A 23,452-nucleotide genomic window follows, 5' to 3' on the forward strand; every position below is an offset into this window, starting at 1 on the left:
CCCTGCTCTCTCTCTCTGTCTGTCTTCAGTCCCTGCTCTCTCTCTCTGTCTGTCTTCAGTCCCTGCTCTTTCTCTCTCTGTCTGTCTTCAGTCCCTGCTCTCTCTCTCTGTCTGTCTTCAGTCCCTGCTCTCTCTCTCTGTCTGTCTTCAGTCCCTGCTCTCTCTCTCTCTGTCTGTCTTCAGTCCCTGCTCTCTCTCTCTGTCTGTCTTCAGTCCCTGCTCTCTCTCTCTCTGTCTGTCTTCAGTCCCTGCTCTCTCTCTCTGTCTGTCTTCAGTCCCTGCTCTCTCTCTCTCTGTCTGTCTTTAGTCCCTGCTCTCTCTCTCCCTGTCTGTCTTCAGTCCCTGCTCTCTCTCTCTCTGTCTGTCTTCAGTCCCTGCTCTCTCTCTCTCTCTGTCTGTCTTCAGTCCCTGCTCTCTCTCTTTCTCTGTCTGTCTTCAGTCCCTGCTCTCTCTCCCTGTCTGTCTTCAGTCCCTGCTCTCTCTCTCTGTCTCTCTGTCTGTCTTCAGTCCCTGCTCTCTCTATCTGTCTGTCTTCAGTCCCTGCTCTCTCTCTCTCTGTCTGTCTTCAGTCCCTGCTCTCTCTCTCTGTCTGTCTTCAGTCCCTGCTCTCTCTATCTGTCTGTCTTCAGTCCCTGCTCTCTCTCTCTGTCTCTCTGTCTGTCTTCAGTCCCTGCTCTCTCTCTCTCTGTCTATCTTTAGTCCCTGCTCTCTCTCTCTGTCTGTCTTCAGTCCCTGCTCTCTCTCTCTCTGTCTGTCTTCAGTCCCTGCTCTCTCTCTCTCTGTCTGTCTTCAGTCCCTGCTCTCTCTCTCTCTGTCTTCAGTCCCTGCTCTCTCTCTCTCTGTCTGTCTTCAGTCCCTGCTCTCTCTCTCTCTGTCTGTCTTTAGTCCCTGCTCTCTCTCTCCCTGTCTGTCTTCAGTCCCTGCTCTCTCTCTCTCTGTCTGTCTTCAGTCCCTGCTCTCTTTCTTTCTCTGTCTGTCTTCAGTCCCTGCTCTCTCTCTTTCTCTGTCTGTCTTCAGTCCCTGCTCTCTCTCTCTCTCTGTCTGTCTTCAGTCCCTGCTCTCTCTCCCTGTCTGTCTTCAGTCCCTGCTCTCTCTCTCTGTCTGTCTTCAGTCCCTGCTCTCTCTCTCTCTGTCTGTCTTCAGTCCCTGCTCTCTCTCTCTCTCTCTCCCTGTCTGTCTTCAGTCCCTGCTCTCTCTCTCTCTCTCTCCCTGTCTGTCTTCAGTCCCTGCTCTCTCTGTCTCTCTGTCTGTCTTCAGTCCCTGCTCTCTCTATCTGTCTGTCTTCAGTCCCTGCTCTCTCTCTCTCTGTCTGTCTTCAGTCCCTGCTCTCTCTCTCTCTGTCTGTCTTCAGTCCCTGCTCTCTCTCTCTCTCTCTCTGTCTGTCTTCAGTCCCTGCTCTCTCTCTCTCTGTCTGTCTTCAGTCCCTGCTCTCTCTCTCTCTGTCTGTCTTCAGTCCCTGCTCTCTCTCTCTCTCTCTGTCTGTCTTCAGTCCCTGCTCTCTCTCTCTCTGTCTGTCTTCAGTCCCTGCTCTCTCTCTCTCTCTCTGTCTGTCTTCAGTCCCTGCTCTCTCTCTCTCTCTCTGTCTGTCTTCAGTCCCTGCTCTCTCTCTCCCTGTCTGTCTTCAGTCCCTGCTCTCTCTCTCTCTGTCTGTCTTTAGTCCCTGCTCTCTCTCTCTCTGTCTGTCTTCAGTCCCTGCTCTCTCTCTCTCTGTCTGTCTTCAGTCCCTGCTCTCTCTCTCCCTGTCTTCAGTCCCTGCTCTCTCTCTCTCTGTCTGTCTTCAGTCCCTGCTCTCTCTCTCTCTGTCTGTCTTTAGTCCCTGCTCTCTCTCTCCCTGTCTGTCTTCAGTCCCTGCTCTCTCTCTCTCTGTCTGTCTTCAGTCCCTGCTCTCTCTCTCTCTGTCTGTCTTCAGTCCCTGCTCTCTCTCTCTCTGTCTGTCTTCAGTCCCTGCTCTCTCTCCCTGTCTGTCTTCAGTCCCTGCTCTCTCTCTCTGTCTGTCTTCAGTCCCTGCTCTCTCTCCCTGTCTGTCTTCAGTCCCTGCTCTCTCTCTCTCTGTCTGTCTTCAGTCCCTGCTCTCTCTCTTTCTCTGTCTGTCTTCAGTCCCTGCTCTCTCTCTCTCTCTGTCTGTCTTCAGTCCCTGCTCTCTCTCCCTGTCTGTCTTCAGTCCCTGCTCTCTCTCTCTGTCTCTCTGTCTGTCTTCAGTCCCTGCTCTCTCTATCTGTCTGTCTTCAGTCCCTGCTCTCTCTCTCTCTGTCTGTCTTCAGTCCCTGCTCTCTCTCTCTCTCTCTCTCTGTCTCTCTGTCTGTCTTCAGTCCCTGCTCTGTCTGTCTTCAGTCCCTCTCTCTCTCTCTCTGTCTGTCTTCAGTCCCTGCTCTCTCTCTCTCTGTCTGTCTTCAGTCCCTGCTCTCTCTCTCTCTGTCTGTCTTCAGTCCCTGCTCTCTCTCTCTCTGTCTGTCTTCAGTCCCTGCTCTCTCTCTCTGTCTGTCTTCAGTCCCTGCTCTCTCTCTCTCTCTGTCTGTCTTCAGTCCCTGCTCTCTCTCTCTCTGTCTGTCTTCAGTCCCTGCTCTCTCTCTCTCTGTCTGTCTTCAGTCCCTCTCTCTCTCTGTCTTCTCCCTGTCTGTCTTCAGTCCCTGCTCTCTCTCTCTCTGTCTGTCTTCAGTCCCTGCTCTCTCTCTCTGTCTGTCTTCAGTCCCTGCTCTCTCTCTCTCTGTCTGTCTTCAGTCCCTGCTCTCTCTCTCTGTCTGTCTTCAGTCCCTGCTCTCTCTCTCTCTGTCTGTCTTTAGTCCCTGCTCTCTCTCTCCCTGTCTGTCTTCAGTCCCTGCTCTCTCTCTCTCTGTCTGTCTTCAGTCCCTGCTCTCTCTCTCTCTCTGTCTGTCTTCAGTCCCTGCTCTCTCTCTTTCTCTGTCTGTCTTCAGTCCCTGCTCTCTCTCCCTGTCTGTCTTCAGTCCCTGCTCTCTCTCTCTGTCTCTCTGTCTGTCTTCAGTCCCTGCTCTCTCTATCTGTCTGTCTTCAGTCCCTGCTCCCTGCTCTCTCTCTCTGTCTGTCTTCAGTCCCTGCTCTCTCTCTCTGTCTGTCTTCAGTCCCTGCTCTCTCTATCTGTCTGTCTTCAGTCCCTGCTCTCTCTCTCTGTCTCTCTGTCTGTCTTCAGTCCCTGCTCTCTCTATCTGTCTGTCTTCAGTCCCTGCTCTCTCTCTCTCTGTCTGTCTTCAGTCCCTGCTCTCTCTCTCTGTCTGTCTTCAGTCCCTGCTCTCTCTATCTGTCTGTCTTCAGTCCCTGCTCTCTCTCTCTCTGTCTGTCTTCAGTCCCTGCTCTCTCTCTCTCTGTCTGTCTTCAGTCCCTGCTTTCTCTCTCTCTGTCTGTCTTCAGTCCCTGCTCTCTCTCTATCTGTCTGTCTTCAGTCCCTGCTCTCTCTCTCTCTGTCTGTCTTCAGTCCCTGCTCTCTCTCTCTCTGTCTGTCTTCAGTCCCTGCTCTCTCTCTCTGTCTGTCTTCAGTCCCTGCTCTCTCTCTCTGTCTGTCTTCAGTCCCTGCTCTCTCTCTCTCTCTGTCTGTCTTCAGTCCCTGCTCTCTCTCTCTCTGTCTGTCTTCAGTCCCTGCTCTCTCTCTCTGTCTGTCTTCAGTCCCTGCTCTCTCTCTCTGTCTGTCTTCAGTCCCTGCTCTCTCTCTCTCTGTCTGTCTTCAGTCCCTGCTCTCTCTCTCTGTCTGTCTTCAGTCCCTGCTCTCTCTCTCTCTGTCTGTCTTCAGTCCCTGCTCTCTCTCTCTGTCTGTCTTCAGTCCCTGCTCTCTCTCTCTCTGTCTGTCTTTAGTCCCTGCTCTCTCTCTCCCTGTCTGTCTTCAGTCCCTGCTCTCTCTCTCTCTGTCTGTCTTCAGTCCCTGCTCTCTCTCTCTCTCTGTCTGTCTTCAGTCCCTGCTCTCTCTCTTTCTCTGTCTGTCTTCAGTCCCTGCTCTCTCTCCCTGTCTGTCTTCAGTCCCTGCTCTCTCTCTCTGTCTCTCTGTCTGTCTTCAGTCCCTGCTCTCTCTATCTGTCTGTCTTCAGTCCCTGCTCTCTCTCTCTCTGTCTGTCTTCAGTCCCTGCTCTCTCTCTCTGTCTGTCTTCAGTCCCTGCTCTCTCTATCTGTCTGTCTTCAGTCCCTGCTCTCTCTCTCTGTCTCTCTGTCTGTCTTCAGTCCCTGCTCTCTCTATCTGTCTGTCTTCAGTCCCTGCTCTCTCTCTCTCTGTCTGTCTTCAGTCCCTGCTCTCTCTCTCTGTCTGTCTTCAGTCCCTGCTCTCTCTATCTGTCTGTCTTCAGTCCCTGCTCTCTCTCTCTCTGTCTGTCTTCAGTCCCTGCTCTCTCTCTCTCTGTCTGTCTTCAGTCCCTGCTTTCTCTCTCTCTGTCTGTCTTCAGTCCCTGCTCTCTCTCTTTCTCTGTCTGTCTTCAGTCCCTGCTCTCTCTCCCTGTCTGTCTTCAGTCCCTGCTCTCTCTCCCTGTCTGTCTTCAGTCCCTGCTCTCTCTCTCTGTCTCTCTGTCTGTCTTCAGTCCCTGCTCTCTCTATCTGTCTGTCTTCAGTCCCTGCTCTCTCTCTCTCTGTCTGTCTTCAGTCCCTGCTCTCTCTCTCTGTCTGTCTTCAGTCCCTGCTCTCTCTATCTGTCTGTCTTCAGTCCCTGCTCTCTCTATCTGTCTGTCTTCAGTCCCTGCTCTCTCTCTCTCTGTCTGTCTTCAGTCCCTGCTCTCTCTCTCTGTCTGTCTTCAGTCCCTGCTCTCTCTCTCTGTCTGTCTTCAGTCCCTGCTCTCTCTCTCTGTCTGTCTTCAGTCCCTGCTCTCTCTCTCTCTCTCTGTCTGTCTTCAGTCCCTGCTCTCTCTCTCCCTGTCTGTCTTCAGTCCCTGCTCTCTCTCTCTCCCTGTCTGTCTTCAGTCCCTGCTCTCTCTCTCTGTCTGTCTTCAGTCCCTGCTCTCTCTCTCCCTGTCTGTCTTCAGTCCCTGCTCTCTCTCTCCCTGTCTGTCTTCAGTCCCTGCTCTCTCTCTCTGTCTGTCTTCAGTCCCTGCTCTCTCTCTCTCTGTCTGTCTTCAGTCCCTGCTCTCTCTCTCTCTCTGTCTGTCTTCAGTCCCTGCTCTCTCTCTCTCTCTCTGTCTGTCTTCAGTCCCTGCTCTCTCTCTCCCTGTCTGTCTTCAGTCCCTGCTCTCTCTCTCTCTGTCTGTCTTCAGTCCCTGCTCTCTCTCTCTCTGTCTGTCTTCAGTCCCTGCTCTCTCTCTCTCTGTCTGTCTTCAGTCCCTGCTCTCTCTCTCCCTGTCTGTCTTCAGTCCCTGCTCTCTCTCTCTCTGTCTGTCTTCAGTCCCTGCTCTCTCTCTCTCTCTGTCTTCTTCAGTCCCTGCTCTCTCTCTCCCTGTCTGTCTTCAGTCCCTGCTCTCTCTCTCTCTGTCTGTCTTCAGTCCCTGCTCTCTCTCTGTCTGTCTTCAGTCCCTGCTCTCTCTCTCCTGTCTGTCTTCAGTCCCTGCTCTCTCTCTCTCTGTCTGTCTTCAGTCCCTGCTCTCTCTCTCTCTGTCTGTCTTCAGTCCCTGCTGCTCTCTCTCTCTCTGTCTGTCTTCAGTCCCTGCTCTCTCTCTCTCTGTCTGTCTTCAGTCCCTGCTCTCTCTCTCCTGTCTGTCTTCAGTCCCTGCTCTCTCTCTCTCTGTCTGTCTTCAGTCCCTGTCTGTCTTCAGTCCCTGCTCTCTCTCTCCCTGTCTGTCTTCAGTCCCTGCTCTCTCTCCCTGTCTGTCTTCAGTCCCTGCTCTCTCTCTCTCTCTCTGTCTGTCTTCAGTCCCTGCTCTCTCTCTCCCTGTCTGTCTTCAGTCCCTGCTCTCTCTCTGCCTGTCTGTCTTCAGTCCCTGCTCTCTCTCTCTCTGTCTGTCTTCAGTCCCTGCTCTCTCTCTCCCTGTCTGTCTTCAGTCCCTGCTCTCTCTCTGTCTGTCTTCAGTCCCTGCTCTCTCTCTCCCTGTCTGTCTTCAGTCCCTGCTCTCTCTCTCTCTGTCTGTCTTCAGTCCCTGCTCTCTCTCTCTCTCTCCTGTCTGTCTTCAGTCCCTGCTCTCTCTCTCCCTGTCTGTCTTCAGTCCCTGCTCTCTCTCTCTCTGTCTGTCTTCAGTCCCTGCTCTCTCTCTCCCTGTCTGTCTTTAGTCCCTGCTCTCTCTCTCTCTCTCTGTCTGTCTTCAGTCCCTGCTCTCTCTCTCCCTGTCTGTCTTTAGTCCCTGCTCTCTCTCTCTCTCTGTCTGTCTTCAGTCCCTGCTCTCTCTCTCTCTCTGTCTGTCTTCAGTCCCTGCTCTCTCTCTCTCTGTCTGTCTTCAGTCCCTGCTCTCTCTCTCCCTGTCTGTCTTCAGTCCCTGCTCTCTCTCTCTCTGTCTGTCTTCAGTCCCTGCTCTCTCTCTCTCTGTCTGTCTTTAGTCCCTGCTCTCTCTCTCTCTGTCTGTCTTCAGTCCCTGCTCTCTCTCCCTGTCTGTCTTCAGTCCCTGCTCTCTATCTCTCTCTCTGTCTGTCTTCAGTCCCTGCTCTCTCTCTCCCTGTCTGTCTTCAGTCCCTGCTCTCTCTCTCTCTCTCTGTCTGTCTTCAGTCCCTGCTCTCTCTCTCCCTGTCTGTCTTCAGTCCCTGCTCTCTCTCTCTCTCTCCCTGTCTGTCTTCAGTCCCTGCTCTCTCTCTCTCTGTCTGTCTTCAGTCCCTGCTCTCTCTCTCTCTCTCTCTGTCTGTCTTCAGTCCCTGCTCTCTCTCTCTCTGTCTGTCTTCAGTCCCTGCTCTCTCTCTCCCTGTCTGTCTTCAGTCCCTGCTCTCTCTCTCCCTGTCTGTCTTCAGTCCCTGCTCTCTCTCTCTCTCTCCCTGTCTGTCTTCAGTCCCTGCTCTCTCCTCTCTCTCTCTCTCTGTCTGTCTTCAGTCCCTGCTCTCTCTCTCTCTCTGTCTGTCTTCAGTCCCTGCTCTCTCTCTCCCTGTCTGTCTTCAGTCCCTGCTCTCTCTCTCTCTCTCTGTCTGTCTTCAGTCCCTGCTCTCTCTCTCTCTCTGTCTGTCTTCAGTCCCTGCTCTCTCTCTCTCTCTGTCTGTCTTCAGTCCCTGCTCTCTCTCTCCTGTCTGTCTTCAGTCCCTGCTCTCTCTCTCTCTCTCTCTGTCTGTCTTCAGTCCCTGCTCTCTCTCTCTCTCTCTGTCTGTCTTCAGTCCCTGCTCTCTCTCTCCCTGTCTGTCTTCAGTCCCTGCTCTCTCTCTCTCTCTCTGTCTGTCTTCAGTCCCTGCTCTCTCTCTCTCTCTCTGTCTGTCTTCAGTCCCTGCTCTCTCTCTCTCTGTCTGTCTTCAGTCCCTGCTCTCTATCTCTCTCTCTGTCTGTCTTCAGTCCCTGCTCTCTATCTCTCTCTCTGTCTGTCTTCAGTCCCTGCTCTCTCTCCCTGTCTGTCTTCAGTCCCTGCTCTCTCTCTCCCTGTCTATCTTCAGTCCCTGCTCTCTCTCTCTCTGTCTGTCTTCAGTCCCTGCTCTCTCTCTCTCTGTCTGTCTTCAGTCCCTGCTCTCTCTCTCCCTGTCTGTCTTCAGTCCCTGCTCTCTCTCTCTCTCTCTGTCTGTCTTCAGTCCCTGCTCTCTCTCTCTCTCTCTCTCTGTCTGTCTTCAGTCCCTGCTCTCTCTCTCTCTCTCTCTGTCTGTCTTCAGTCCCTGCTCTCTCTCTCTCTGTCTGTCTTCAGTCCCTGCTCTCTCTCTCTCTGTCTGTCTTCAGTCCCTGCTCTCTCTCTGTCTGTCTTCAGTCCCTGCTCTCTCTCTCTGTCTGTCTTCAGTCCCTGCTCTCTCTCCCTGTCTGTCTTCAGTCCCTGCTCTCTCTCTCTCTCTGTCTGTCTTCAGTCCCTGCTCTCTCTCTCTCTCTCTGTCTGTCTTCAGTCCCTGCTCTCTCTCTCTCTGTCTGTCTTCAGTCCCTGCTCTCTCTCTCTCTGTCTGTCTTCAGTCCCTGCTCTCTCTCTCTCTGTCTGTCTTCAGTCCCTGCTCTCTCTCTCTCTGTCTGTCTTCAGTCCCTGCTCTCTCTCTCTCTGTCTGTCTTCAGTCCCTGCTCTCTCTCCCTGTCTGTCTTCAGTCCCTGCTCTCTCTCTCTCTCTCTGTCTGTCTTCAGTCCCTGCTCTCTCTCTCCCTGTCTGTCTTCAGTCCCTGCTCTCTCTCTCTCTGTCTGTCTTCAGTCCCTGCTCTCTCTCTCTCTGTCTGTCTTCAGTCCCTGCTCTCTCTCTCTCTCTCTGTCTGTCTTCAGTCCCTGCTCTCTCTCTCTCTCTGTCTGTCTTCAGTCCCTGCTCTCTCTCTCTCTCTCTGTCTGTCTTCAGTCCCTGCTCTCTCTCCCTGTCTGTCTTCAGTCCCTGCTCTCTCTCTCTCTCTCTGTCTGTCTTCAGTCCCTGCTCTCTCTCTCCCTGTCTGTCTTCAGTCCCTGCTCTCTCTCTCTCTGTCTGTCTTCAGTCCCTGCTCTCTCTCTCTCTGTCTGTCTTCAGTCCCTGCTCTCTCTCTCTCTCTCTGTCTGTCTTCAGTCCCTGCTCTCTCTCTCTCTCTCTGTCTGTCTTCAGTCCCTGCTCTCTCTCTCTCTGTCTGTCTTCAGTCCCTGCTCTCTCTCTCTCTCTGTCTGTCTTCAGTCCCTGCTCTCTCTCTCTCTCTCTCCCTGTCTGTCTTCAGTCCCTGCTCTCTCTCCCCCCCCCTCTCTCTGTCTATCTCTCTCTCTGTCTGTCTTCAGTCCCTGCTCTCTCTCTCTCTGTCTGTCTTCAGTCCCTGCTCTCTCTCTCCCTGTCTGTCTTCAGTCCCTGCTCTCTCTCTCTCTCTGTCTGTCTTCAGTCCCTGCTCTCTCTCTCCCTGTCTGTCTTCAGTCCCTGCTCTCTCTCTCCCTGTCTGTCTTCAGTCCCTGCTCTCTCTCTCCCTGTCTGTCTTCAGTCCCTGCTCTCTCTCTCTGTCTGTCTTCAGTCCCTGCTCTCTCTCTCTGTCTGTCTTCAGTCCCTGCTCTCTCTCTCTCTGTCTGTCTTCAGTCCCTGCTCTCTCTCTCCCTGTCTGTCTTCAGTCCCTGCTCTCTCTCTCTGTCTGTCTTCAGTCCCTGCTCTCTCTCTCTCTGTCTGTCTTCAGTCCCTGCTCTCTCTCTCTCCCTGTCTGTCTTCAGTCCCTGCTCTCTCTCTCTGTCTGTCTTCAGTCCCTGCTCTCTCTCTCTCTGTCTGTCTTCAGTCCCTGCTCTCTCTCTCTCTGTCTGTCTTCAGTCCCTGCTCTCTCTCTCTCTGTCTGTCTTCAGTCCCTGCTCTCTCTCCCTGTCTGTCTTCAGTCCCTGCTCTCTCTCTCTGTCTGTCTTCAGTCCCTGCTCTCTCTCTCTGTCTGTCTTCAGTCCCTGCTCTCTCTCTCTCTGTCTTCAGTCCCTGTCTCTCTCTCTCTTTAGTCTGTCTTCAGTCCCTGCTCTCTCTCTCTCTGTCTGTCTTCAGTCCCTGCTCTCTCTCTCTCTGTCTGTCTTCAGTCCCTGCTCTCTCTCTCTCCCTGTCTGTCTTCAGTCCCTGCTCTCTCTCTCTCTGTCTGTCTTCAGTCCCTGCTCTCTCTCTCTCTGTCTGTCTTCAGTCCCTGCTCTCTCTCTCTCTGTCTGTCTTCAGTCCCTGCTCTCTCTCTCTCTGTCTGTCTTCAGTCCCTGCTCTCTCTCTCTCTGTCTGTCTTCAGTCCCTGCTCTCTCTCTCTAGTTATATGGTAGCCCAGCCCTGTAGCTTGTATTCTACCAGTAGAGGTCGGTGCCGTTCAAAGATGAGGGAGGTTAATGTAACATTGATAGGTTTAGGATACTGTCATTCACCCAGTTCAATGTAACATTGATAGGTTTAGGATACTGTCATTCACCCAGTTCAATGTAACAGGTTTAGGTTACTGTCATTCATATTCACCCAGTTCAATGTAACAGTGACAGGTTTAGGTTACTGTCATTCACCCAGTTCAATGTAACAGTGACAGGTTTAGGTTACTGTCATTCATATTCACCCAGTTCAATGTGACAGGTTTAGGTTACTGTCATTCATATTCACCCAGTTCAATGTAACAGTGATAGGTTTAGGTTACTGTCATTCACCCAGTTCAATGTAACAGTGATAGGTTTAGGTTACTGTCATTCACCCAGTTCAATGTAACAGTGACAGGTTTAGGTTACTGTCATTCATATTCACCCAGTTCAATGTGACAGGTTTAGGTTACTGTCATTCATATTCACCCAGTTCAATGTAACAGTGATAGGTTTAGGTTACTGTCATTCACCCAGTTCAATGTAACAGTGATAGGTTTAGGTTACTGTAGCCTAGTGGTTAGAGGCAGGTAGCCTAGTGGTTAGAGGCAGGTAGCCTAGTGGTTAGAGGCAGGTAGCCTAGTGGTTAGAGGCAGGTTGCCTAGTGGTTAGAGGCAGGTAGCCTAGTGGTTAGAGCAGGTAGCCTAGTGGTTAGAGGCAGGTAGCCTAGTGGTTAGAGGCAGGTAGCCTAGTGGTTAGAGGCAGGTAGCCTAGTGGTTAGAGGCAGGTTGCCTAGTGGTTAGAGACAGGTAGCCTAGTGGTTAGACAGGTAGCCTAGTGGTTAGAGACAGGTTGCCTAGTGGTTAGAGCCTAGTGGTTAGAGCAGCAAGCCTAGTGGTTGGAGCAGCTAGCCCAGTGGTTGGAGCAGGTAGCCTAGTGGTTAGAGCAGCTAGCCCAGTGGTTAGAGCAGGTAGCCCAGTGGTTAGAGCAGGTTTGCCTAGTGGTTAGAGCAGGTAGCCTAGTGGTTAGAGCAGGTAGCCTAGTGGTTAGACACAGGTAGCCTAGTGGTTAGAGCAGGTAGCCTAGTGGTTAGAGCAGGTAGCCTAGTGGTTAGAGCAGGTAGCCTAGTGGTTAGAGCAGGTAGCCTAGTGGTTAGAGGCAGGTAGTCTAGTGGTTAGAGCAGCAAGCCTAGTGGTTAGAGCAGCTAGCCCAGTGGTTAGAGCAGCTAGCCCAGTGGTTAGAGCAGGTTTGCCTAGTGGTTAGAGCAGGTAGCCTAGTGGTTAGAGACAGGTAGCCTAGTAGTTAGAGCAGGTAGCCTAGTTGTTAGAGCCTAGTGGTTAGAGCAGGTAGCATAGTGGTTAGAGCAGGTAGCCTAGTGGTTAGAGCAGGTAGCCTAGTGGTTAGAGACAGGTAGCCTAGTGGTTAGAGCAGGTAGCCTAGTGGTTAGAGTCTAGTGATTAGAGCCTAGTGGTTAGAGACTAGTGGTGAGAGCAGCAAGCCTAGTGGTTAGAGCAGCTAGCCCAGTGGTTAGAGCAGGTAGCCTAGTGGTTAGAGCAGCTAGCCCAGTGGTTAGAGCAGGTTTGCCTAGTGGTTAGAGCAGGTAGCCTAGTGGTTAGAGACAGGTAGCCTAGTAGTTAGAGCAGGTAGCCTAGTGGTTAGAGCAGGTACCCTAGTGGTTAGAGCCTAGTGGTTAGAGCAGGTAGCCTAGTGGTTAGAGCCCAGTGGTTAGAGCAGGTAGCCTAGTGGTTAGAGCAGGTAGCCTAGTGGTTAGAGACAGGTAGCCTAGTGGTTAGAGCAGGTAGCCTAGTGGTTAGAGTCTAGTGATTAGAGCCTAGTGGTTAGAGCAGGTATCCTAGTGGTTAGAGCCTAGTGGTGAGAGCAGGTGGCCTAGTGGTTAGAGCAGGTATCCTGGTGGTTAGAGCATTGGACTAGTAACCGAAAGATTGAATTCCCCGAGCTGACAAGGTAAAAATCTGTCCTTCTGCCCCTGAACTGTTCCCCAGGAGGCCGTCATTGTAAATAACATTTTTTCTTAACTGGCTTGTTCAATTAAAGATAAAATGTAAAATACGCTACACACAGCCTACATCGTTGTCACGTCATGGTCAACATAGCTACTAGAACTAACGCGTTAGTAAACCCGCTTCAATCATTCAGTACAGTCAGCAAGCGGTTTAGCAGTTACACCAGTGGGCCCCGGTGCCAATACATTTGTAAAATCAAAAGCCTTACCTTGACTTGGAAGAGTTCTAGTGTTGTGTTGGACAGTCATAGCGAGCTAACATAGCATCCCTCTGTTATAGCCAGCTAGCTAACATAGCATCCCTCTGTTATAGCCAGCTAGCTAACATAGCATCCCTCTGTCATAGACAGCTAGCTAACATAGCATCATTCTGTTATAGCCAGCTAGCTAACATAGCATCCCTCTGTCATAGCCAGCTAGCTAACATAGCATCCCTCTGTCATAGCCAGCTAGCTAACATAGCATCCCTCTGTCATAGCTAGCTAGCTAACATAGCATCCCTCTGTCATAGCTAGCTAGCTAACATAGCATCCCTCTGTCATAGCCAGCTAGCTAACATAGCATCCCTCTGTCATAGCCAGCTAGCTAACATAGCATCCCTCTGTCATAGCCAGCTAGCTAACATAGCATCCCTCTGTCATAGCCAGCTAGCTAACATAGCATCCCTCTGTCATAGCCAGCTAGCTAACATAGCATCCCTCTGTCATAGCCAGCTAGCTAACATAGCATCATTATGTTATAGCTAGCTAGCTAACATAGCATCCCTCTGTCATAGCCAGCTAGCTAACATAGCATCATTATGTTATAGCTAGCTAGCTAACATAGCATCCCTCTGTCATAGCCAGCTAGCTAACAAAGCATCCCTCTGTCATAGCCAGCTAGCTAACATAGCATCATTATGTTATAGCTAGCTAGCTAACATAGCATCCCTCTGTTATAGCCAGCTAACTAACATAGCATCCCTCTGTCATAGCCAGCTAGCTAACAAAGCATCCCTCTGTTTGAGCCGGGTGTTTGATTGAGTAGGCTAAACTAGCTAGCTGCACTTGCTAGATAAGTAAAACTGGAAGAAAATAAATGACTTTCTCTCTTTGTTTGAGCCGGGTGTTTTCAGTAACTAAACTAGACAGCTGCGTTCACTTTCACAGAGAAAGTTTAAAAATAAATAAAGCCAAATATAGCTATCTCTCTTTCTCTCTCGCTTCTGCTTAATTTTGGAGGAAATGTATTTGTTCTAAACGGTTCAACTATTGTCTTTCTCTTTGAGTCAACTACTCACCACATTTTAGACACTGCAGTGCTAGCTAGCTGTAGCTTATGCTGTCAGTACGAGATTAATTCTCTGATCCTTTGATTGGATGGACAACATGTCAGTTCATGCTGCAAGAGCTCTGATAACTTCCGGAGGACATCCTCCAACCTTTCATAATTACTGTGTAAGTCTATGGAAGGGGGTGAGAACCATGAGCCTCCTATATTTTGTATTGAAGTCAATGTACCCAGAGAAGGATGTATGCAAGCCATCCTCTGGCTACACCATGGTGCTACCCTACAAAGTGCTGTTGAGGCTACTGTAGACCATGGTGCTACCCCTACAAAGTGCTGTTGAGGCTACTGTAGACCATGGTGCTACCCTACAAAGTGCTGTTGAGGCTACTGTAGACCATGGTGCTACCCCTACAAAGTGCTGTTGAGGCTACTGTAGACCATGGTGCTACCCCTACAAAGTGCTGTTGAGGCTACTGTAGACCATGGTGCTACCCCTACAAAGTGCTGTTGAGGCTACTGTAGACCATGGTGCTACCCTACAAAGTGCTGTTGAGGCTACTGTAGACCATGGTGCTACCCCTACAAAGTGCTGTTGAGGCTACTGTAGACCATGGTGCTACCCTACAAGGTGCTGTTGAGGCTACTGTAGACCATGGTGCTACCCTACAAGGTGCTGTTGAGGCTACTGTAGACCATGGTGCTACCCTACAAGGTGCTGTTGAGGCTACTGTAGACCATGGTGCTACCCTACAAGGTGCTGTTGAGGCTACTGTAGACCATGGTGCTACCCTACAAGGTGCTGTTGAGGCTACTGTAGACCATGGTGCTACCCTACAAGGTGCTGTTGAGGCTACTGTAGACCATGGTGCTACCCTACAAGGTGCTGTTGAGGCTACTGTAGACCATGGTGCTACCCTACAAAGTGCTGTTGAGGCTACTGTAGACCATGGTGCTACCCCTACAAGGTGCTGTTGAGGCTACTGTAGACCATGGTGCTACCCTACAAAGTGCTGTTGAGGCTACTGTAGACCATGGTGCTACCCTACAAGGTGCTGTTGAGGCTACTATAGACCATGGTGCTACCCTACAAGGTGCTGTTGAGGCTACTGTAGACCATGGTGCTACCCTACAAGGTGCTGTTGAGGCTACTGTAGACCATGGTGCTACCCTACAAAGTGCTGTTGAGGCTACTGTAGACCATGGTGCTACCCCTACAAAGTGCTGTTGAGGCTACTGTAGACCATGGTGCTACCCTACAAGGTGCTGTTGAGGCTACTGTAGACCATGGTGCTACCCTACAAAGTGCTGTTGAGGCTACTGTAGACCATGGTGCTACCCTACAAGGTGCTGTTGAGGCTACTGTAGACCATGGTGCTACCCTACAAGGTGCTGTTGAGGCTACTGTAGACCATGGTGCTACCCTACAAAGTGCTGTTGAGGCTACTGTAGACCATGGTGCTACCCTACAAGGTGCTGTTGAGGCTACTGTAGACCATGGTGCTACCCTACAAGGTGCTGTTGAGGCTACTGTAGACCATGGTGCTACCCTACAAGGTGCTGTTGAGGCTACTGTAGACCATGGTGCTACCCTACAAGGTGCTGTTGAGGCTACTGTAGACCATGGTGCTACCCTACAAGGTGCTGTTGAGGCTACTGTAGACCATGGTGCTACCCTACAAGGTGCTGTTGAGGCTACTGTAGACCATGGTGCTACCCTACAAGGTGCTGTTGAGGCTACTGTAGACCATGGTGCTACCCTACAAAGTGCTGTTGAGGCTACTGTAGACCATGGTGCTACCCTACAAGGTGCTGTTGAGGCTACTGTAGACCATGGTGCTACCCTACAAGGTGCTGTTGAGGCTACTGTAGACCATGGTGCTACCCCTACAAAGTGCTGTTGAGGCTACTGTAGACCATGGTGCTACCCTACAAGGTGCTGTTGAGGCTACTGTAGACCATGGTGCTACCCTACAAAGTGCTGTTGAGGCTACTGTAGACCATGGTGCTACCCTACAAGGTGCTGTTGAGGCTACTGTAGACCATGGTGCTACCCCTACAAAGTGCTGTTGAGGCTACTGTAGACCATGGTGCTACCCCTACAAAGTGCTGTTGAGGCTACTGTAGACCATGGTGCTACCCTACAAAGTGCTGTTGAGGCTACTGTAGACCATGGTGCTACCCTACAAAGTGCTGTTGAGGCTACTGTAGACCATGGTGCTACCCTACAAGGTGCTGTTGAGGCTACTGTAGACCATGGTGCTACCCCTACAAAGTGCTGTTGAGGCTACTGTAGACCATGGTGCTACCCCTACAAGGTGCTGTTGAGGCTACTGTAGACCATGGTGCTACCCTACAAGGTGCTGTTGAGGCTACTGTAGACCATGGTGCTACCCTACAAGGTGCTGTTGAGGCTACTGTAGACCATGGTGCTACCCTACAAGGTGCTGTTGAGGCTACTGTAGACCATGGTGCTACCCTACAAGGTGCTGTTGAGGCTACTGTAGACCTTCATTGCAAAACAATTTGTTTTTGTTTGTTTGGTGACGTAAATATATTTAGTATAGTTTTATCTATTAAAAAAATGGTAACTTTTTAAAACAATGTTTTCACAATTTAAAAAAAAATTAAAATTACTGAGGAGGATGGTCCTCCCCTTCCTCCACTGTGTTCTACTCGTCGGTGTGAGAACAAAGCATTGTACGGTAGCTGCAGGCCTGAAGCTAGTTAACTGTCTTCCTGTCGCTCTAACCACAGCTATCATGCCATCATGTGCTGCTCAGCTAGCTACCAACCACACACACACACACACACACACACACACACACACACACACACACACACACACACACACACACACACACACACACACACACACACACACACACACACACACACACACACACACACACACACACACACACACACACACACACACACACACACACACACACACACACACACAGGCCCTAACACACACACATACCAGGCTTTTTAAATGATACCTTTCAGTTGTCTCTCTGGTCTGTGTGTAGAACACTGTATTTAAATAATATATTGATGACATTGTTTCTGTGTTTGTTTTAGTTTCAGCTACAAGAGGAAGTGACATTGCAGGTATATGACCAATAGGAATTTTGAGTCATTTTTAAAAACTTTTTTGTTTTACAAATGTTTATGAATGAACTGCAGCCCTATTCACAACATTCTCTCTCTCCATCCACCCTCTCTCCCCCCTCTCTCTCTCTCCATCCACCCTCTCTACCCCCTCTCTCTCTCATCCACCTTCTTTACCCCCTCTCTCTCTCCATCCACCCTCTTTACCCCCTCTCTCTCTCCATCCACCCTCTCTACCCCCTCTCTCTCTACCCCCGCTCTCTCTACCCCCAAGGTCTTTCTCTCTCTACCCCCCTCCCTCTACCCCCTTTCTCTCTACCCCCTCTCTCCCACCCCCTCTCTCTACCCCCATCTCTCCCCACCCCCTCTCTCTACCCCCTCTCTCCCACCCCTCTTCTCTCTACCCCCCTCTCTCTCTCTCTCTCTCCTGTAGGCTATGTAATCCTGTTTCTCATATTGTTGGCTGTTGTGTGTCTGGTGGTGATTCTCTATATCCTGAGGAAAAAGTCCAGGGTGAGACATCCAAGGCTTTAAAACACAACCCTGTTACTGTATTACATAGTGAAGGAAGAGTCAGGGCTTTACAACACAACCCTGTTACTGTATCACATAGTGAAGGAAGAGTCAGGGCTTTACAACACAACCCTGTTACTGTATCACATAGTGAAGGAAGAGTCAGGGCTTTACAACACAACCCTGTTACTGTATCACATAGTGAAGGAAGAGTCAGGGCTTTACAACACAACCCTGTTACTGTATCACATAGTGAAGGAAGAGTCAGGGCTTTACAACACAACCCTGTTACTGTATCACATAGTGAAGGAAGAGTCAGGGCTTTACAACACAACCCTGTTACTGTATCACATAGTGAAGGAAGAGTCAGGGCTTTACAACACAACCACTGTGAAGGAAGAGTCTACCCTGTATCACATAGTGAAGGAAGAGTCAGGGCTTTACAACACAACCCTGTTACTGTATCACATAGTGAAGGAAGAGTCAGGGCTTTACAACACAACCCTGTTACTGTATCACATAGTGAAGGAAGAGTCAGGGCTTTACAACACAACCCTGTTACTGTATCACATAGTGAAGGAAGAGTCAGGGCTTTACAACACAACCCTGTTACTGTATCACATAGTGAAGGAAGAGTCAGGGCTTTACAACACAACCCTGTTACTGTATCACATAGTGAAGGAAGAGTCAGGGCTTTACAACACAACCCTGTTACTGTATCACATAGTGAAGGAAGAGTCAGGGCTTTACAACACAACCCTGTTCACTGTATCACATGTTACTGTAGTGAAGGAAGAGTCAGGGCTTTACAACACAACCCTGTTACTGTATCACATAGTGAAGGAAGAGTCAGGGCTTTACAACACAACCCTGTTACTGTATCACATAGTGAAGGAAGAGTCAGGGCTTTACAACACAACCCTGTTACTGTATCACATAGTGAAGGAAGAGTCAGGGCTTTACAACACAACCCTGTTACTGTATCACATAGTGAAGGAAGAGTCAGGGCTTTACAACACAACCCTGTTACTGTATCACATAGTGAAGGAAGAGTCAGGGCTTTACAACACAACCCTGTTACTGTATCACATAGTGAAGGAAGAGTCAGGGCTTTACAACACAACCCTGTTACTGTATCACATACCACCTGGAGTGGTATGAGGAAATATGAATTCTGAAAGGCTGTAGGTGGGTCACAGTCATCGAGTCACATTCCATACAAGTCTTCAGATCTGTCTCATAATGTACAATGGTTATGTTGTCTGATAACCATTCAATATTAATGGTGTTTTGGTCGCTGTTAAGATGTTGATGTGATCTTTTCTCCACAGAGGTACGTGTCTGATAATTACGTGATGCTGATATTATTATTTCTCCACAGAGGTACTCGTTTGATCTGCAGTATCCAGGTTATGACCACGACACCCCCCTCACCTGCATGGAACAACCCGGAACCTTCGAACCCAACAACGGTAACCATGCTGGCGTTACTATTTGGTAACCATGGTGACATTACTATTTGGTAACCATGGTGGTGTTACTATTTGGTAACCATGGTGGTGTTACTATTTTGTAACCATGGAGGTGTTACTATTTGGTAACCATGGTGGTATTACTATTTGGTAACCATGGTGGTATTACTATTTGGTAACCATGGTGGTGTTACTATTTGGTAACCATGGTGACATTACTATTTGGTAACCATGGTGACATTACTATTTGGTAACCATGGAGGTATTACTATTTGGTAACCATGGTGGTGTTACTATTTGGTAACCATGGAGGTATTACTATTTGGTAACCATGGTGGTGTTACTATTTGGTAACCATGGAGGTGTTACTATTTGGTAACCATGGAGGTGTTACTATTTGGTAACCATGGTGGTGTTACTATTTGGTAACCATGGAGGTGTTACTATTTGGTAACCATGGAGGTGTTACTATTTGGTAACCATGGTGACGTTACTATTTGGTAACCATGGTGGTGTTACTATTTGGTAACCAGTAACTTTTTCCCCCTCATCAATCGAAACACAATACCCTATAATGACAAAGAACAACCAGGTTTTTAGAAATGTACACAAATGTATAGAAAAGTGTAGACTCATGGTGTGTATATACATAAGTACTCAGACTCTTTGCTATTTAGACTCAAAATGGAGCTCAGGTTCATCCTGTTTCCATTGATCATCCTTGAGACGTTACTACAACTTGGAGTCCACCTGTGGTAAATTCTATTGATTGGACATGGTTTGGAAAGGTATACATACACCTGTCTATATAAGGTCCCACAGTTGGCAGTGCATGTCAGAGCAAAAACTCTCCTCATCCAACCAAACAGAGCTTGAGAGGATCTGCAGAGAAGAATGGGAGAAAATCCACAAATACAGGTGTGACAAGCGCCAAACCCAAGAATACTTAAGGCTGTAATCGCTGCCAAAGGTGCTTCAACAAAGTTCTGAGTAAAGGGTCTGAATACTTATGTAAATGTGATATTTCTGTATTTACATTTTTTTTTTTGCTAAAATGTCTAAACCTGTTTTTGTTTCGTCATTATAGGGTATTGTGATGTCATTATGGGATATTGTGATGTCATTATGGGGTATTGTGATGTCATTATGGGATATTGTGATGTCATTATGGGATATTGTGATGTCATTATGGGATATTGTGATGTCATTATGGGGTATTGTGATGTCATTATGGGGTATTGTGATGTCATTATGGGGTATTGTGATGTCATTATGGGGTATTGTGATGTCATTATGGGATATTGTGATGTCATTATGGGATATTGTGATGTCATTATGGGATATTGTGATGTCATTATGGGATATTGTGATGTATATTATGGGGTATTGTGATGTCGTTATGGGGTATTGTGATGTCATTATGGGGTATTGTGTGTAGATTGATGAGGGGGGGGGGTCAAGGGGTCTGAATACTTTCTGAATGCTCTGTAATATCCATATGTTGTATTTTAGATCAGGCAATCTGGGAGTCTGAGAGAGAGGGTGGTGACGAGGATCCCCATGCTATGAGCCCTGTAGCTAACGGCTCAGCTATGGGGGCTGGAGAGACTGGCTCTACAGGGGACAACGGTAAGGAAACGCTTACTAAGTCTGTAGTCCCCTGGTGTCAGGAATAGACTGAGGAGAACAGTAAGGAGAGACTAAGTCTGTAGTCTCCTGGTGTCAGGAATAGACTGAGGAGAACAGTAAGGAGAGACTAAGTCTGTAGTCTCCTGGTGTCAGGAATAGACTGAGGAGAACAGTAAGGAGAGACTAAGTCTGTAGTCTCCTGGTGTCAGGAATAGACTGAGGAGAACAGTAAGGAGAGACTAAGTCTGTAGTCTCCTGGTGTCAGGAATAGACTGAGGAGAACAGTAAGGAGAGACTAAGTCTGTAGTCTCCTGGTGTCAGGAATAGACTGAGGAGAACAGTAAGGAGAGACTAAGTCTGTAGTCCCCTGGTATCAGGAATAGACTGAGGAGAACAGTAAGGAGAGACTAAGTCTGTAGTCTCCTGGTATCAGGAATAGACTGAGGAGAACAGTAAGGAGAGACTAAGTCTGTAGTCTCCTGGTGTCAGGAATAGACTGAGGAGAACAGTAAGGAGAGACTAAGTCTGTAGTCCCCTGGTATCAGGAATAGACTGAGGAGAACAGTAAGGAGAGACTAAGTCTGTAGTCCCCTGGTATCAGGAATAGACTGAGGAGAACAGTAAGGAGAGACTAAGTCTGTAGTCTCCTGGTATCAGGAATAGACTGAGGAGAACAGTAAGGAGAGACTAAGTCTGTAGTCCCCTGGTATCAGGAATAGACTGAGGAGAACAGTAAGGAGAGACTAAGTCTGTAGTCCCCTGGTATCAGGAATAGACTGAGGAGAACAGTAAGGAGAAACTAAGTCTGTAGTCCCCTGGTATCAGGAATAGACTGAGGAGAACAGTAAGGAGAGACTAAGTCTGTAGTCTCCTGGTATCAGGAATAGACTGAGGAGAACAGTAAGGAGAGACTAAGTCTGGTGTCCCCTGGTGTCAGGAATACATGAAAACATACTGTGAGCAAAACTGATATCTCCATCTTTCTCTCTGTCTCTCTCTCTCTTTCTGTCTCTCTCTCTCTTTCTGTTTCTCTCTGTCTCTCTCTCTCTCTCTCTCTCTCTGTTTCTGTCTGTCTGTCTGTCTGTCTGTCTGTCTGTCTGTCTGTCTGTCTGTCTGTCTGTCTGTCTGTCTGTCTGTCTGTCTGTCTGTCTGTCTGTCTGTCTGTCTGTCTGTCTGTCTGTCTGTCTGTCTGTCTGTCTGTCTGTCTGTCTGTCTGTCTGTCTGTCTGTCTGTCTGTCTGTCTGTCTGTCTGTCTGTCTGTCTGTCTGTCTGTCTGTCTGTCTGTCTGTCTGTCTGTCTGTCTGTCTGTCTGTCTGTCTGTCTGTCTCTAACAGAAGGAGAGAAGCAGGCTCATGGTGAGAGTGATGGAGACAGCTTCAACAACTTCTGTGCCAGTGATGTCACTCCGCCCATAAAAAGGGTTGGCTTTAGCCTGGACCTCGACCTGAGTGACAAGGTGTTACTCGGCTCCGGCCCTGACCTTTTTGACCCTTGAGTGACAGGGTGTTACTCGGCTCCGGCCCTGACCTTCGACCCTGTATGTCCAGATAACGTCTTCACCGAGATCAAGATGTACACAGCGCCTTTATTTGATCTATAAAATGTATGAATGTAAACGACTCCAAATGAGTTTTTAACTTTCCTATTTCTGATTTCTGTAATTCATTTTAATAATGTTTTGAGCGTGACAATACCAAGAGAGCGATGTCACGTTGTTTTGGAATAAAAAAAAATGTACTTCACAGAGGACTTGACGTGGTGTCTTGATGTAATAGTGTGTGTGTTTGGGTTGACGCGTGGAACTTAAATGACTGTCGCTCCGTACCACTTACTTCTGTCATCGTGTAAGTGGTTCGAGAGACTAGTCAAGGACCATATCACCTCCACCTTACCTGACACCCTTAGACCCACTTCAATGCTTCGAGAGACTAGTCAAGGACCATATCACCTCCACCTTACCTGACACCCTTAGACCCACTTCAATGCTTCGAGAGACTAGTCAAGGACCATATCACCTCCACCTTACCTGACACCCTTAGACCCACTTCAATGCTTCGAGAGACTAGTCAAGGACCATATCACCTCCACCTTACCTGACACCCTTAGACCCACTTCAATGCTTCGAGAGACTAGTCAAGGACCATATCACCTCCACCTTACCTGACACCCTTAGACCCACTTCAATGCTTCGAGAGACTAGTCAAGGACCATATCACCTCCACCTTACCTGACACCCTTAGACCCACTTCAATGCTTCGAGAGACTAGTCAAGGACCATATCACCTCCACCTTACCTGACACCCTTAGACCCACTTCAATGCTTCGAGAGACTAGTCAAGGACCATATCACCTCCACCTTACCTGACACCCTTAGACCCACTTCAATGCTTCGAGAGACTAGTCAAGGACCATATCACCTCCACCTTACCTGACACCCTTAGACCCACTTCAATGCTTCGAGAGACTAGTCAAGGACCATATCACCTCCACCTTACCTGACACCCTTAGACCCACTTCAATGCTTTCGAGAGACTAGTCAAGGACCATATCACCTCCAACTTACCTGACACCCTTAGACCCACTTCAATGCTTCGAGAGACTAGTCAAGGACCATATCACCTCCACCTTACCTGACACCCTTAGACCCACTTCAATGCTTCGAGAGACTAGTCAAGGACCATATCACCTCCACCTTACCTGACACCCTTAGACCCACTTCAATGCTTCGAGAGACTAGTCAAGGACCATATCACCTCCAACTTACCTGACACCCGTAGACCCACTTCAGCTTGCATACCGCCCCAATAGATCCACAGATGATGCAATCGCCTGTACATTGCACTGTCCCATCTGGACAAGAGGAATACCTATGTGAGAATGCTGTTCATTGACTATAGCTCAGCCTTCAACACCATAGTACCCTCCGAGCTCATCGTTAAGCTCAGGGTCCTGAGTCTGAAACCCCGCCCTGTGCAACTGGGTCCTGGACTTCCTGACAGGCTGCCCCCTGGTGGTGAAGGTAGGAAACAGCACCTCCACTGTGCTGATCCTCAGCCCCTCCTGTACTCCCTGTTCACTTATGACTGCGTGGCCATGCACGCCTCCAACACAATCATAGTAGGCCTGATTACCAACAACGACGAGACGGCCTACAGGGAGGAGGTGAGGCCCCTGGCAGAGTGGTGCCAGGACAATAACCTCACACTCAACGTCAACAAAACAAAGGAGCTGATCGTGGACTTCAGGAGACAGCAGAGGGAGCACGGCCCTAGCCACATGTACACATACTGCATTCTATTCTACTGTATTCTATTCTACTGCATTATATTCTACTGCATTCTATTCTACTGTATTCTATTCTACTGTATTCTATTCTACTGTATTCTATTCTACTGCATTCTATTCTACTGTATTCTATTCTACTGTATTCTATTCTACTGCATTCTATTCTACTGCATTCTATTCTACTGTATTCTATTCTACTGTATTCTATTCTACTGTATTCTATTCTACTGCATTCTATTCTACTGTATTCTATTCTACTGTATTCTATTCTACTGCATTCTATTCTACTGTATTCTATTCTACTGTATTCTATTCTACTGCATTCTATTCTACTGCATTCTATTCTACTGCATTCTATTCTACTGTATTCTATTCTACTGCATTCTATTCTACTGTATTCTATTCTACTGCATTCTATTCTACTGTATTTCAGTCAATGCCACTTTAACACTGCTCGTCCTAATATTTACATCCTCC

The 23,452-nt window shown here is 48.8% G+C and overlaps 1 protein-coding gene across 4 annotated transcripts in view; it reads left to right on the top strand.

Annotated features, from left to right (window-relative positions):
- LOC124008443 (cell wall integrity and stress response component 1) overlaps positions 1-21,437 on the top strand; it is a 34,039-nt gene extending 12,602 nt beyond the window's left edge. For 2 of the 4 annotated variants that reach the window (XM_046319722.1, XM_046319724.1), the window contains exons 4-8: positions 16,047-16,076; positions 16,510-16,589; positions 17,971-18,061; positions 19,574-19,690; positions 21,025-21,429. In XM_046319722.1, the coding sequence (XP_046175678.1) occupies positions 16,047-16,076; positions 16,510-16,589; positions 17,971-18,061; positions 19,574-19,690; positions 21,025-21,185 (479 nt within the window). In that variant the 3' untranslated portion in view covers positions 21,186-21,429. Of the gene's footprint in view, positions 1-16,046; positions 16,077-16,509; positions 16,590-17,970; positions 18,062-19,573; positions 19,691-21,024 lie in introns of all 4 variants that reach the window. The other 2 variants (XM_046319721.1, XM_046319720.1) reach the window with 2 other exon arrangements.
- The last annotated feature ends 2,015 nt before the right edge of the window (positions 21,438-23,452 follow it).

Source organism: Oncorhynchus gorbuscha, linkage group LG21 (assembly GCF_021184085.1).
Source record: "Oncorhynchus gorbuscha isolate QuinsamMale2020 ecotype Even-year linkage group LG21, OgorEven_v1.0, whole genome shotgun sequence".
Classification (NCBI taxonomy): domain Eukaryota; kingdom Metazoa; phylum Chordata; class Actinopteri; order Salmoniformes; family Salmonidae; genus Oncorhynchus; species Oncorhynchus gorbuscha.